The sequence below is a fragment of the Tenrec ecaudatus genome, chromosome 10, assembly GCF_050624435.1.
Source record: "Tenrec ecaudatus isolate mTenEca1 chromosome 10, mTenEca1.hap1, whole genome shotgun sequence".
In the NCBI taxonomy this organism is placed as follows: Eukaryota; Metazoa; Chordata; class Mammalia; order Afrosoricida; family Tenrecidae; genus Tenrec; species Tenrec ecaudatus.
Genome location: NC_134539.1, coordinates 81,743,267 through 81,759,321, shown reverse-complemented (window position 1 = coordinate 81,759,321; position 16,055 = coordinate 81,743,267). Strand labels below are relative to the sequence as shown.

Below are 16,055 nucleotides of genomic sequence, written 5' to 3'. Positions count from 1 at the left end.
AGAAACCACCAAGAATGAGAATACAATGCACCAAAACTGATGGGACACAGCAAAGGTTATCAGGGGAAGTTTCGTTGCAATACATGCACACATGAAAAAAGAAGAGAAACTTATTGTTGTTATGCTGGCACAAAATTTCCAGCAATTAGAGCAGAGTCAACAGGACAATCCTACTAATAACAAAAGAAAATAAATAATAAAAATGAGGGTTGAAATCCAGGAGAGGAGAAAAAAGAAAACTATGGGAAAAATTAATGCTGCTAAAAGTTGTTTCTTTGAAAGAATAAAAAGAATCAACAGACCACTGGCAAACCTAACCAAAGAAAGGAAGGAACAAATTTCAATAGCAAGGATTAAGGATGAAAGAGTGGACATTATAACACATGCTAATGTAATCAAATGGATGATTACACAGTACTACTAAGGACTGCACTCTAATGAATTCAACAACTTGGAAGACATGGACAAAGTCTTGGGGAAAAAATCCCTCCCGAGACTATCCCTGATGGACATCGAGAATCTCAATAGGCCCTTAACAATAGAGGAAAAAGACAAGGTTATCAAGAGATTATCAACAATAAATCCTACGGACCAGATGGCTTCACAGGAGAATTCTACCAAGGATTCAGGGAAAAACTGACACCAAACCTACACAAACTCTTCCAGAGCATAGAAAAAGACAGCAAACTCCTGAACTCTTCCTATGAAGCTATTATAACTCTGACACGTAAAGAGGGCAGAAATCCCACAAGAATCGAGAACTACAGACCAATAAACCTAATGAACATCAATGCAAAAATCCTTAACAAAATACTGGCCAATAAAATACAAAAGTATATAAAACAAATAATTCACCATAACCAAGTTGGATTCATACCAGGGATGCAGGGATGGTTCAATATACAAAAGACCATTAGTATTATTTGCCACATTGACATGAAAAATTATGAGACCCACATGATAATATCAATAGATGCAGAATAAACATTTGACAACATCCAACACCAATTCTGTTTAAGACACTCAAAAAGATAGGAATGGAAGGAAAATTCCTCATTATAAGACAAGCTATATATTAAAAACCAACAGCCAAAATGGTAATCAATGGAGAAGAGACAAAAAAAAAATCCCACTGAAAAAAGGAAACAGACAAGGATGCCCTGGTCCCCACTATTATTTAACATCGTACTGCAGGTCCTAGTTAACAACATAAGGCAAAGAAAAGACATCAAAAGACATTTGCCTGCGGAAGAAAGAGGTGAAACTGTCATATTTGCAGGTGATATGGTTTTCTATATGGAAAATCCCCAAAGCACGACAAAGGGAGTTCAGGAAACCATAGAGAAATATGGCAGAGTGGTAGGATGCAAGATCAACAAAAAGAAATCTATTGGACTGCTATGCATATCAGACAAGAATATGGAAGAAGGGATCAATAGCCAAGCACAAAATGAAATAGCTAGGAATATACCTGACTAAAAAACAAAAGATTTATACAAGGAAAACTACAGAACATTGTCACTACAAACTAAGAGTGACCTCAAGAAATGGAAAACTATCCTATGCTTCTGGATCAGAAGACTAAATGAAGTAAAAATGTCAGTTCTGCCCAAGGCACTATATAAGTTTAATGCTATCCTGATACAAATACCATCCTGTTTCTTCAAAGAATTAGAAAAACTGATTACAAACTTCATATGGAGAGGGAAGAAGCGCAGAATTAGCAGAGAATTCCTCAAGAAAAGGGGCAGACTGGGAAGCTTACTTTACCTGACTTTAGCACCTATTATACAGCCACAGTGGTCAAAAGAGTGTGGTATTGGTATCATGACAGACACTCAGACCAATGGAAAAGAACTGAAAGCACAGAAATAAAATCATCAGCATACAGACAACTGATATTTTAAAATAATTTTATTGGGGCTCGTACACCTCTAATCACAATCCAAACATACATCCACTATGTCAAGCACTTTTGTACATTTGTTTCCCTTATCATTCTCAAATATTTGCTTTCTACTTGAGCCCTTGGTATCAGCTCCTCATTTATTCCCTTTCCTCCCTGATCCCCCCTCCCCCACGAGCCCTTGATAATTTATACATTATTATTGTGTCATATCGTACACTGTCCAATATCGCCCTTCACCCACTTCTCCACTATCCATCATCCAGGGAGGAGGTTATATGTAGAGATCCTTGTAATCTGTTCCCCCTTTCTCCCTCACCTTCCCTCCACCCTCCTGGTATTGCCACTCTCACCACTGGTCCTGAGGGGTTCATCTATCTTGGATTTCCTGCGTTTCCAGTTCCTACCTGTCCCAGTGTACATCGTCCGGTCCAGCAAGATTTGTAAGGTAGAATTGGGATTATGATAGTGGGGGGGGGTGAGGGGAGAGGATTCAAGAACTAGAGGAAAATTGTATATTTCATCATTGCCACACTGCACCCTGATTGGCTCGTCTCCTCCCCATGACCCTTGTGCAAGGGACTGTCAAATTTCCCACAGATGGGCCTTTGGTCCCCAACACTGCACTCCCCCTCATTCACAATGCTATGGAATTTTTGCCTTTTTTGGGGGGGGCGAGGGAGTCTTTGATGCCTGACACTTGATCCCTTTAACGCCCTGTGATCTCACAGGCTGGTGTGCTGCTTCCACATGAACCTTGTTATTTCTCAGCTAGATGGCCTCCTTTTTATCTTTAAGCCTTTAAGACCCCTGACACTACAGCTTTTGCTAGCCGAGCACCATCAGCTTTCTTTACCATATTTGCTTAGGTACCCACTTTCAGACAATTTTTTAGAAGGGCCCCAAAAATATCAAACGGAAAGCAGATGCCCTCTTCAACAAGTAGTACTTGGACAAATAAATAGCTACCTGCAGAAAAATGAAGCAAGATCCTTACATCATTCCATGCACAAGAATAAACTCAAGGTGGATCAGAGACCTTGAGGTAAAACCCCAAACTATTAAGGCCATCAACGAGGGAACTGGAACAAACCTAAGAACTTTGGCACAGGGAATACACAGACTATCGGAAATAGGGAAGGACATAAATGTAGATGAGACACAAATTGACTAGTGGGATATACTGAAGATAAAACACCTGTGTACAGAGAAAGAATTCACCAAAAGAGTAATAAGAGAATCCACGGACTGGGAAAACATCTTCAGCAATGACACATCAGACAATGCCTTATTACTAAAATCTACAATACTGTGCTAGCTTCGAAAAAATTAAAAAAAACTAATATCCCACTGAGGAGGTGGGCAAAGAACCTCAATGGAAGTTTCACAGGGGCAGAAATCTGAAGGGCCAATAAACATGAGGAAATGTTCCCGATCTTTAGCCATAAGAGAAATGCAAATTAAAACAGCAGTGAGGTACCACCTGATACCCTCAAAGGTAGCCCAATTCAAAAAATCAGAAAGCAACAAGTGTTGGAGGGGCTGTGGGGAGACAGGAACTCTCATCCACTGCTAGTGGACCTGTAGGTATGTACAGCCACTATTGAAATTGATTTGATAATTTCTAAAACAGAAGGAAATTGAGCTACTATACGACCCAGAAATCCCCCTACTGGACATATACCCAGAAGAGGCAAGAAACAAACCACGGCCAGACATCTGTGCTCCAATGTTCATCACAGCACAGTTAACAATTGCAAGGAGTTGGAAACAATCTAAATATCAATCAATAGATGAATGGCTTTAAAAAGTATGGCACAAACATTAAATGGAGTACTATGCATCACTAAAAAGCAGTGATGAACTTATGAAGCACATCGCCACATGGGACAAATTGGAGGAAATTATGCTAAGCGAAGTAAGTCAAGCACAAAAAGACAAGTACAACATGAATCTGCTGGGGTAAGCTTAAAAATGCAAAAGGACCATATATTCCTGGAGTGAGGTCCAGGTACTCTAGCAGGGGCCAGACCCAATCCAGGGATACATATGGCAGCCAACTAGAAAGGAGGGGGAAAGAAGAAAAAGAGTAAAGGGGAAAGGAAAGGAAAAGAAAGGAGGTAGGAAGGAAGAAAAGAATGGGTAGCAGGGGAACAGGGCACCAACCCACCAAGGGGAGGGTGCTATTTATATCTCCACAGGAGAGGGACAGAGTCACCAGGTTTTAACCCCGTATGCCAAGAACATACCGGAATGAAGCAGGGAACCAATAGAGATGTCTGTGGGGCTGGCCTCACCCCAACTATGTGGACACCCTACCTACCCCCAGAAGAATTCACTCCAGAGGACAACACTGAAGCTACAGCTTAGGGAGAGGGGTACGTCTGACCAGAGCACACAGGAGCAAAAGAAGAGGGAAGGTGAGAGAGAGTGAAACACATCCTGGCCCACCCAGCCCCACGGACCATATTCCTGCTCAGAGCTGCCAATGCACAGAGAAAAGCATAGGACCGGCTGCATCACGAGACACAACATTCCTCACTGACCCATAGTGCTACTAGGGACAATCCTGGAGACACAGTGTGGGAATTGGGTCCAATCTGATGCCACTACACCAGCGAGAAATGTTAAGGGCGTGCAACAGAGCAGCAAGGGGAGCAAAGCAATGAAATACCTGGGGAATACCAAAAATAGATGTTGGTACCAAAAATAGACTTTGGGGCCAGGGCCTGGGACCTCATCAGACTTGACTGGAAAACACTCCAAAAGGTCAACAAACAGACCTGGAACTATTTATAGGTTTTTCGTATTTTGATGTTGGGTTTTATTGTTGTTGTTTTGCTTTTTCAATCTTCTTTTGTTGTTTTGTTTTGCTCTGTGTTCTTTTTGTGCTTATTATTGGTTGTGCATGTCTATCTAGATAACATAGGGGGTAGAAACAATCCAGAGGATAAAACAACAGGACTGATGGTTCTGGGGTGGGGGTGCTGGCAAGCACGGAAAAAAGGGGGTGGTGGGGGAAAAAGCAGTGGGTGTTAACAAAACCAGGGACAAGGAAACAACATTGGAGGTCCCCTTACAGAAGGGTCACAAGGAAGGGATGATCCAGTCAGGGTGTAGTATACCACCGATGAAACATACAAATTTCCTATAGGTCTTTAATGCTGCCTCTTCCCCTCTCCCCCACTATCATGATCCCAATTCTACCTTACAAATACAGCTAGACCAGAGCATGTATACTGGTATAGAGAAGAGCTGGAAACACAGGGAATCCAGGACAGATAAAACGCCCCTCAGGACCAATAATGAGAGTAGTGACACTAGGAGGGTAAGGGAAAGGTGGGGGGGGGGGGATAAAGGGGGAACCAGTCACAATGATCTACATGTAACTTTCTCCCTGGGGGACGGACAACAGAAAAGTGGGGGAAGGGAGACATCAGACAGTATAAGATATGAAAAAAATAATTTATAAATCATCAAGGCTTTGTAAAGAAGGGAGGGTGGGAGACGGAAAGGTAAAAATGAGCTGATAACAAGGACTCAAGTAGAAAGAAAATATTTTGAAAATGTTGATGGTAACACATGTACAAATATGCTTAACACAATGGATGGATGGATGGATGGATGGATGGATGGATGGATGGATGGATGGATGGATGGATGGGTTGCGATGAGTTGTATGAGTCCCCAATAAAATTATTTATAGGGGGAAAGGGTAAATAATTCATTCAAAGTCACATATTCTACAAAGGGCAGGGCCAGGATTAGAGCCTAAGTGATTGCGCTCTAAAAGCAGCCTTGTATCTACTACTGTACTACAGTCGCAGCTGTTACTGCTGGCCTCAATGCTGCAGTGTTTACTGGACACTTCTTTCCCCCAACCTCCCATCCCATGGCCCCCTGGAACCATCGGTCCCGCTGTTTTCTCTTCCAGATGTTTATCCAGCCTATCTTACCTAGATAGATCTGCAGAGATAATGATATGCACACAAAAAAACAAGAGAGAGCAAAACAAAGTGACAAAAGAAAACAAAACTACAACAACAACAAAACAATGAAAAGAAAAGCCTGTAAATAGTTCAAGGTTTGTTTGTTGACTTTTAGGAGTATTTTCTGGTCAACTCTGAAGGGGTGCCACACCCTGGCCCCAAAGTCTACTTTTGGTCCTCCCTCAGAACTTCCTTGCTCTGCTTCCTTTGCTGTTCTGTTGCACACCCTTAGTGTTTTGCCTCAGTGTCGTGAAGTACATTATTTACTTGACTGAAAAACAAAAGACCACTAGATTTTCCTTTCCCTATCCAACCCCTTAGCAGAATATTAGAAAGAACAGGGATTCTGAAGTCACATAGGATCAAATCTAGTATGTCCAGATTTAGTGTCTGCAAGGGGGCACCCTCCGTGCAAAAAAAAAAAAAACCCTCCTAGGCGGGTCTTTCATAGTACACATTTTTCCCACTAGGCGAGCATCAAGCAGCTGACTCTAATTTAGCGCACCCAGCGGTGTTGCCTGGAAAGTTTCTCTCTGGCCATAGGAAATTTTTTTCATACAAGCAGGTTCACTCAAACCTCATTTTATTTGTGATGGAAAAATTAAGAGAGTAGTGCATGGCTGTGAAATTCTGTTTTCTGCTTGGGAAAATTTCCACAGAAACTGTTGTGCTGTTGAACACAGATTACAAGGGCAATGCAGTGGCAAAAACTCAAGTGTAAAAGTGGTTTTCTCGTTTTAAAAAAGGTGACATGTCAACTGATGACAAACCTAGCTCTGGTCGTCCGTCGACTTCCCGGACGGTCAGAAATGTTGACAAATTCATGCACTTGTGCTCAAAGACCAATGACGGAACACTGAGGAGATGGGGAAGTTTTATGGACTATCTTGGAGCTTGTTCAGTGAATTGTAATGGAAGATGTGGAAATGAGAGGGTTGCTATGAAATATGTGTCTCGGGTTCTGGCATCAAGTGGAAACATGCCATGCTTTGAAAGAACAGCTTGGAAGCTTCCCAGACTTTTTATCCACAGTCATTACTGGTGACAGACATGGTGCTATTCTTTTTTTCTTATTTTTTAAATCATTTTATTAGAGGTTCATACAACTCTTATCACACTCCACCCATATAACAATTATGTAAAGCATATTTGTAAATTCATTGCCTTCATCATTCTCAAAACATTTTCTCTCCAATTAAGCCCCTGGCATCAGCTCATTTTCCGCCCTCCCTCCCCGCTCCTTCCTCCCTAATGAACCCTTGATAATTTATAAATTATTATTTTGTCATATCTTACACTGTCCGACGTCTCCCTTCACCCACTTTTCTGATGTCCATCCCCCTGAGAAAAGGTTATATGTAGGTCCTTGTAATCAGTTCCCCCTTTGACATGGTGCTATTCTTATGACCCTGAAAGGAAACGTCAATCAAGCCAGTGGAAGACACAATCATCACCTTGTCCAAAAAAAGCTTGTCAAGTGAAATCAAAGATCAAGATGATGATGCTCCTTTGTGTTTATTTTTATATGAGGGGGATGGTATATTCAGAGTTCATTCCACCAGGTCAGACTGTAAATCAAGTTTTCTATTTAAAGGTTCTGAAAAAATTGTGTAACGGTATGTGACAAAAATGTCCTGATTTGTGGCAGACGGGGGACAGGTGTTGCCACCACGACAATGTACTTGTTCACCAGCCATCTCAGTGCTCTAGTCTTTAGCAGAAAACAGCATGCATCTCTTGCCCCACACAACTTACTCACATGACCTTCCTCTATGATACTTTTCTTGTTTCCCCAAATGAAGTAGGACATGAAAGGAAAAAATGGGGGAGTGCTGTCAGCTATCCAAACAGATGAGTTTGAAAATGTTTCCAAGAATGGAATTGCAGATGAATACTTTCTTTTATTAAATTGGAACTCTATGATGCTCACTCTCCCGACACAACGGCTGGAGCCAAAGTGGGTGAACAAGTAAACGTGGTGAAGAAAGCTGATGGTGCCCGGCTATCAAAAGAGTAGTGACTGGGGTCTTAAAGGCTTGAAGATAAACAAGCGGCCATCTAGCTCAGAAGCAACAAAGTCCACATGGAAGAACACACCAGCCTGTGTGATCGAGTGGTCCCGAAGGGATCAGTTATCAGGCATCAAAGAACAAAAAATCCTATCATTGGCTGCACACCTCCATGATAGGATCGCTGAAGACAAATGGGTGCATAAGCAAATGTGGTGAAGAAAGCTGATGGTGCCCGGCTATCAAAAGAGATAGTGTCTGGGGTCTTAAAGGCTTGAAGGTGAACAAGCAGTCATCTAGCTCAGAAGCAAAAAAGCCCACATGGAAGAACACACCGGCCAGTGTGATCACGAGGTGCCAAGGGACCAGGTATAAGGCATCATGCAAAAAAAAAGATATATGTGTGTATGTATATATGTGTGTGTATGTGTATATGTATATATACATATGTATGTGTGTGTGTGTGTATATATATATATATATTTACATATACCATATTGAATGAAGGGGGAAGTACAGAGTGGAGACCCAAGGCCCAAGTGTTGGCCAATGGAGATCCCCTCATAGAGGGGTTTAGGAGAGGAGATGGGTTAATTAGGGTGCGAGGTAGTACCTATGAAGAATACAGGTTTCCCCAGATCCTGGATGCTTCCCGCTCCCAACTACCATGATCCGAATTCTACCTTGCAGGGCTGGATAGGGCAGAGGCTGTACACTGGTACATATGAGGGCTGGAGGCACAGGGAATCCAGGGTGGATGACACCTTCAGGACCAGGGGTGTGAGGGGCGATGCTGGGAGAGTGGAGGGTGAGCGGATTGGAAAGGGGGAACTGATTACAGGGATCCACATGTGACCTCTTCCCTGGGAGAGGGACGGCAGAGAAGGGGGGAAAGGGAGACTCCGGATAGGGCAAGATATGACAAAATAATGATGTATAAATTACCAAGGGCACATGAGGGAGGGGGGAGAAGGGAGGGAGAGGAAAAAAAAAAGAGGACCTGATGCAAAGGGCTTAAGTGGAGAGCAAATGCTTTGAGAATGATTGGGGCAGGGAATGTATGGATGTGCTTTATACAACTGATGTATGTATATGTATGGATTGTGATAAGAGTTGTATGAGTTCCTAATAAAATGTAAAAAAAGAAAAGAGAAGGAAAAAAAAGAAAATGATTAGGGCAAAGACTGTACAGATGTGCTTTATACAATTGATGTATGTATATGTATGGACTGTGATAAGAGTTGTATGAGCCCCTAATAAATTGTTTAAAAAACAAAAAAAGAATGGAATTGCGTATTTGACGAATGTATTCAGTATAATGGAGAGTACATAAAGGTGATAAGGTAGGTGGTTTTTTTTTCCAAAATAAGTAAATACATAGCTGGTGGGGGGGTGGGGCTTGTACCCCCTTGTATGTCTCTTAAAGTGGTCATAATAATACCTAATTTACCTTCCTGGACTATTGACTATTCTCAGATTTTTTTTCAGCTTTTTAAAGATTTTTAATTTTATCATACTTATTTTTAAAGATTGCATCAATTCATTTATTTTGCAGAACGTTAGAAATTTTCAAAATAAGTTTTTATTCTGAGATTTAATAAGCTAATAATGCCTACTACCCCTCAATAAATACTAGTTTCTTCTTTTTTATAAAACTTAGCTACCTCTCCCTGGTTTAGTTTCGTTTTCCCAGCTACTACTGAAGCGCAGAGATAAAAGGAGGAATGGGGAAATGAAGAGGAGATGGAACAAAGGTTTAACCTATGTTGCTAGGGGTTTCTCCATCTGCCCCTCTGGACACATCCCTGGAGACTCTGGGAGGTATATGCTCTGCTGCATTTTCAAGAAAGGACCTTCTCACATAGAATATACACCAGACCCAGGGCGTAAGAGGAGAGCAAACGTTTTGAGAATGACGAGGGCAACAAATGTAGAAATGTGCTTGACACAATGGATGGATGTATGGATTGTGAAAAGAGTTGTATGAGTCCCCAATAAAATGATTAAAAAGAAAAAAATGTCTTAAAAGTAAAACCTGTTAAGTCCTTCTGAAATTCTTGTCAACAATTCTCCACGCATCTCAAAATTGCGATTTAAAAAAATAAATAACGTAGATATAATACAGATTTCCAAAGTAAAAAAATGAATTTTCACCAGAACAGCAAATACGAGATTTTTGAAGAAAACACACATGGCAAATGACCAATCATTTGAACTATTTCATCAGACAACTGAGGAAAAGACACACACAAAAACAACACTTTCATTCTAAATGTTCACGTGTAAAGAAAGCTTTTACCCACTTCCTTTTCAGAAGCACTCCACTCATGTCAAATAAACTCTTCTAAACTTTAAAACAGAAAGGGAAATAGCCAAGGTATGTTTGGGAGCATAATGCAAGAGTAGAAGTAATTCATGTGTTCTTTTTTTTAAAGGATGCAGCTGTTACTCTCTGCCTAACTTGTTGCTCATAGTGAAACACCATGTAGTCTTCAATACCTCTCTCTGCCCCCTGGCCCAATTTCCTGAAAATCATGATTTTAACAACTCCTGCTCTAAAAAGGACGTTTCAGGACAAAAAATTCACTATAATCACATACTAATATTTACAGACTAAAAATTATGTACTAAAGTGAACACAATTCTTAAGTCAGTTATTAATAATAAAATGCAAATAAAATAATACCAAATAACTTTTTTAATGGAAAGTAGAAATGGAAAAAAAACTTTTAGTTACATCTTTATTTTTCCTTCTTTTTTAAACCTTTTATTAGGGACTCATACAACTCAACACAATCCATACATATACATACATCAATTGTATAAAGCACATCTGTACATTCTTTGCCCTCATCATTTTCAAAGCATTTGCTCTCCACTTAAGCCCTTTGCATCAGGTCCTCTTTTGTTTTTCCCCTCCCTGCCCGCTCCCTCATGAGCCCTTGATAATTTATAAATTGTTATTTTGTCATATCTTGCCCTATCCGGCATCTCCCTTCACCCCCTTTTATGATGTCCATCCCCCAGGGAGGAGGAGGTCACATGTAGATCCTTGTAATCCATTCCCCCTTTCCACCCCACTCACCTCTACCCTCCCAGTATCGCCCCTCACACCCCTGGTCCTGAAGGTATTATCCATCCATCCTGGATTCCCTATGCCTCCAGCCCCTATCTGCTCCAGCGCACATCCTCTGCCCTATCCAGTCCTGCATGGTAGAATTCGGATCATGATAGTGGGGGGGTGGGGGGAAAGGAAGCATTTAGGAACTGGAGAATAAAACTGAAAATGGGTCTGTAAATTGTTTGCAGCACTGGAAATTGATGTATCTGAGAAATCTACATGAAAATATAAAGTAAGTAAGAGCCTGACAAGGTTTCTACTTGCAGAAAGTTATTCAAGAAACAGAAATAAGAAGGGTAGCTAGACAACAGCTTGGTAGTACTGAACCAAGTGGTAACACCCAAACAAGGAAGCAACGTACACTTCCTGGGACAGGGCTCTACAACATCCTCACATTTCTCACTTTTCTTCTGTGAAAAAGAAAACCACATGTTAATCATTTGCTTCACAACTATCTCCCCACTAGACAGTAGGCTCCTGGAGGATGAAGTTTCATCTGTCTAGATCTATGGTACATAATAAGTGTAGAGTGTATAAACTGTGGGGCACATTTGAAAATGTAACACTGAGTAAGAAACATGGCAATATGTATTATTAATTTACATGAAATGGTTATATAAAAATGAAAACCATTTTAAGGATGAAGAGATCACTGAATACCTTTTAAATTATTTTAAACAGTCTTTAAAGTTGCTATTTTAGTGCCTCAGATGTAAAAAAAGAGAAAGCTCTCCTATTGTTAGACACACACCAAACATGACTTTATATAGGGATGAGAGAGAACCCTGTCAGAGCCTGTGAGGCCACCCCTTAATCAGCTCCCAGCCACCCAGGTTTTCTTGCTTTGCTTAAGGCTAGAAAGGCCCAAAAGACAATAAGTAGCACTAGCTCATTTTTGTAAAACTCTAACTAACAAAGGCTATGTTTTCAACAGAAAGAGACCAAAGCAAAACCTTCTTTTGACTAGGAAACTTGATTACTAACAGCAGGGGGTGCCAAAGAGACCACTACTGTTCCCAGGAGATGCCTAGGAGAAGTCTGCAGTGTCCTGGAAGAAATCATGTCACAGTAAATAATGCCTGAAAAACGAACAATCAGACTCGAGTATACACACACACACACACACACACACACACACACACACATCTGATATTCACCATTTCCTTTAATTACAACTGTAGGCAACATATCCTAATAGTATTAGTACAAGTGATTCTATCAAGAATAGAAATCATAAATGTTGTTGAATTTACATTTGCCCCCATTTAGAAATGATGGACAACAGGAGTTAGTTATCAGTAGATCTGCCACTGGATCTTGCTATTTAATATATTAATAAATAATTACATGCTACCGTATCACAAATGCATTCAATGATTTTATAACTATTTAAATGTGTTTCAAGCACTTTTCCAAAAGGAGCTCTCACAAGTGTTCTCATACTGTCACAGGAGTCTATGGCACGGGGGGTGGGGGATGGGGGGGAGTTAAGGACCTTAGCTCAGTCTAAAGGAAGGAAACTGAGAGGAAAAAATGAATTTTGATCTGAACAAAGTTGAAGAAAATAGGAGTAATTCCAGTTACAAGGGAAAGGTAGCTAACATGCACATTTTGATTTGGTTTATATTCCTTAAAGAAAAAAAGAAAGGAAACCCCAGAAATTTCACTTGATAGGCTACAACGTGCCCTAGTGTTTCTGGAGGTCTGGTTCCCAGGTAGAATGTTCAGGGATCTACCTAGAACGATTTGTCACTGCAAAGCAGCCTGTACTTAAGAGGACATATAATACAAACATTGTTTCCAAGAGATCTCTGAAAGTCAAAATTACATGTGGACACTCCAGATACCAACTATCATATGATGAATAATCAGATACAAAATGCTAGAAGGTAAGGATGAAATACTGAGATAAAGAATGGAGTCAATACTTACATTCGAACAAAGAGTGACTCTTTGGATGTTAGGCCAGGAGACGAATACTTCTCAACCAGGGCCAGTGTACTAAAGCCAAATTTATGGATAGGCTCATTGGAATCCAGAGGGGGGAAATCCGTGTCCACCTCCCCATCATCCTCAGCAATATGCAGGCAGTAGGCACTGACGTTGTCACTGCAAGGAATACCAAGGCAAAGAAGGGACAAACAGAGCAGGGTAAGTTATACAGCAATGGAGGACACTGCGGCTTCGACGCTCCAAACAAGATGATACAGTTACAACTCCCATTTTCATTTAGTAGACTGAAAATATACCACAATGCAAAAGGTAGACGGAACAGGGTCAAATGAAGGTCTTTATATTTTTCCATTCTTCCAATCAATATGTATGGAGCAATTGTTGTAGGTAAGTCGCAAAACTTAACCCCTTCGGTGAAGTTGAGATATTATTTCTATTAGCTTTCAAGGAAACTTACCGCACAATACGAGAAAGCAAGCAAGTACCACACTAGCTACAATATAAATTTAAAGTAAATTCCATAACATTGACACTAACAAACTATATAATGGAGGAAAAACTATTTGGGGGAAATCAGATTCAATTTGATTTATGATTAGGATTAAGACAATCTCTGTGCCCTAGTTCAGGACTCAATGTAACAAGATCACCCGCATAGTTCTCTGCTCTTAAAGAACATCTCACTCCCATAGCAGGCTCCAATTCTATAAATCATGGGTTTTTAAAACAGTAAAGGAAAATGATCAGCTCCTGATACCTGGCCTTTTCAGCGTCTGCACATTTCAGACTTTCTTATATACTCGTTAGTACCCCATACTAGCTTTACCCCAGGCTAGAATCAACATATGTGGTCTTCTTCCTCTCTGGAAGAAAGTAAAAAGTTGATTCACTGAAAAAGGTTGGGGAACTACACCAACATAAACACTATATTAGACTAAAATCTACTTACACTTTAGGATACCCTGTTCCAAACATGAATTGTAAAACAGTATATCTGCTGGATTGAAGCTAGCTTCAGAAGCATGAACCTTATAGTTCACAAAACAGGATTCTAAATTCTGTAGCTCAGAGTTTTAATTACATGATTGATGCTTAAATTAATTAATTGAAAAGTGTATGTTAATTGTTTAATTGGTTGCTTGATCTATATAGATCATTTTTTGAATTAAATGACTTGATTTACAAAGTTTATTGATTGGATGTGACAATGAATTATTTCACTGACTACCTGATTTACAATTTTCCCAATTAATTCACAAATCTTTAGCTGCAACTGTGCTTATCAAGAGAAAGTCTACTTCAGGTGATCTATACTCAGTCTGCCATGACTTAAGAGATATGTATTATATAAAACAGGTAATAAGGACAGATTAAAATTAATGGAAACTGTAAATTTGCTAAGTGGATGGGTAACAAAAAGTAATCTTGCTATGTTTGTCACTATAAATTTCACATATTTGCAATGTTGTTAGGAGATTTAAAATTCGTCTATGAGTGGTATGGGAAACTTTAGGATCTTTGCAATAGGGTATATAACCGTTTTATGGAAAATATGGTGTAGTCAAGAGCTTTCTGGTCAGCTCTATTATTCACGGGAAATGTGACTTCAGAGAGTAAGGTTTACCCCTTTGAGTTTCAGGTCCCATTTCTGTTGTTGCTGAAGGGTGTTGTGAGTCAGTTCTAACTCACAGTAACCCTTTATACAACAATAAGAAACCTGGCTCATTCTTGCATAATGCAGTTGTAGCCACTGTGTTGAGGATCTCTTCTTTTTCACCGACTCGTCTGTACCAAGCAAGACATCTTTCTCCCCTAGCTATAAGATGTTGCTGTCCTTGTTTCTAAGGAGCACTCTGGCTATCCTTTTTCCAAGGCAAATGTGTTTGTTCTTCTGGCAGTTGATGGGATATTCAATATTCTTCACTATCAACCATAACTCAAAGGCATAATTGTTCTTTGGTCTTTCTTATGTATCATACAGCTTTTCCATGCATAAGAGGTGGTTGAACATACTATGGCTTGAATCAGGTGTACCTTTGACCTGAAAGTGACATTTTTGCTTTTTAACACTTGAAAGGAATCTTCCATAGCAAATGTACCCAATGCATTATTTCGGTTGATTTGTGGGGGTTGGATAAGAGTTCACAGAGCAAACTGGTTTTCCATTCCACAATTCATACACATTTTGATTTGTGACATTGATTGCCATCCCCACAAAATAACACCACTCTTTGCTACCTCTTCTGTTTACTTGTTACATGCCTACTTCATTGCTATCCCTTCTTAACTTTTGAACTTCATACCTGAGCAAATGCTGTCCTTTGATCTCCTACGGTTGGTTCTCGGGTGTGTTCATGGCCCTCGTATTATGTTCCACCTTGTGAACCTATTGTTTTTCCTGAAAGCTGAGACATGGGGTATGGGGGACAGGGGCGTAGGAGGGTGGCATAAAGTGCAAGATCCATAGTCTAAGAGGTTCCACCAATCTCTTTCAGAGTTAAACCTGTTTCTTTCATTATTTTGAATATTGTTCTACTTTCTTCTCCTACTCTCTACAGCAGTGGTTCTCAATCTTCCTAATGCCGTGACCCTTTAATGTAGTTCCTCCTATTGCGGTGACCCCCTCCCATCATAAAATTATTTTCGTTGCTACTTCATAACTGTAATTTTGCTACTGTTATGAATCGGGCGACCCCTATGAAAGGGTCACTCGAACTCCACTGGGGTCTCGACTCACAGGTTGAGAACTGCTGCTTTACAGAATTTTCTTTTGCGATCCCTTTGAGACCTGCAAGTAATGGTAACCCAGGCACCATCCTAGTTCTGTTGTCAGGGTTATAGAGGTTAGGAATTACATCGTCCATTAGTTTATTTACCCCGCTTTCACAACTTTTGGCCCATTAATTCTTTGGACAAATTGTTTCCTTGTATGTTTTCTTTGTTTCTTAACAGGTAAAAGGATCATTAGTAAGTGGGTTACAAGTTGGGCTGCTAACTACACGGTTAGCAGTTCAAACTCACTAGTTGTCCCAGGGAGAAAGATGACTTTCTACTCCCATAAGTATTTACAGCTTTGG

At 40.3% G+C, this 16,055-nt stretch overlaps 1 protein-coding gene across 5 annotated transcripts in view; it reads right to left on the bottom strand.

Moving 5' to 3' along the window:
* Nucleotides 1–16,055, bottom strand: part of MAPKAP1 (MAPK associated protein 1) — a 304,461-nt gene that overhangs the window by 134,906 nt on the left and 153,500 nt on the right. For all 5 annotated transcript variants that reach the window (XM_075560780.1, XM_075560781.1, XM_075560778.1 and 2 more), the window contains one exon: nt 12,958–13,134. In XM_075560780.1, coding sequence (XP_075416895.1) covers nt 12,958–13,134 — 177 coding nt within the window. The remainder of the gene's footprint in view (nt 1–12,957; nt 13,135–16,055) is intronic.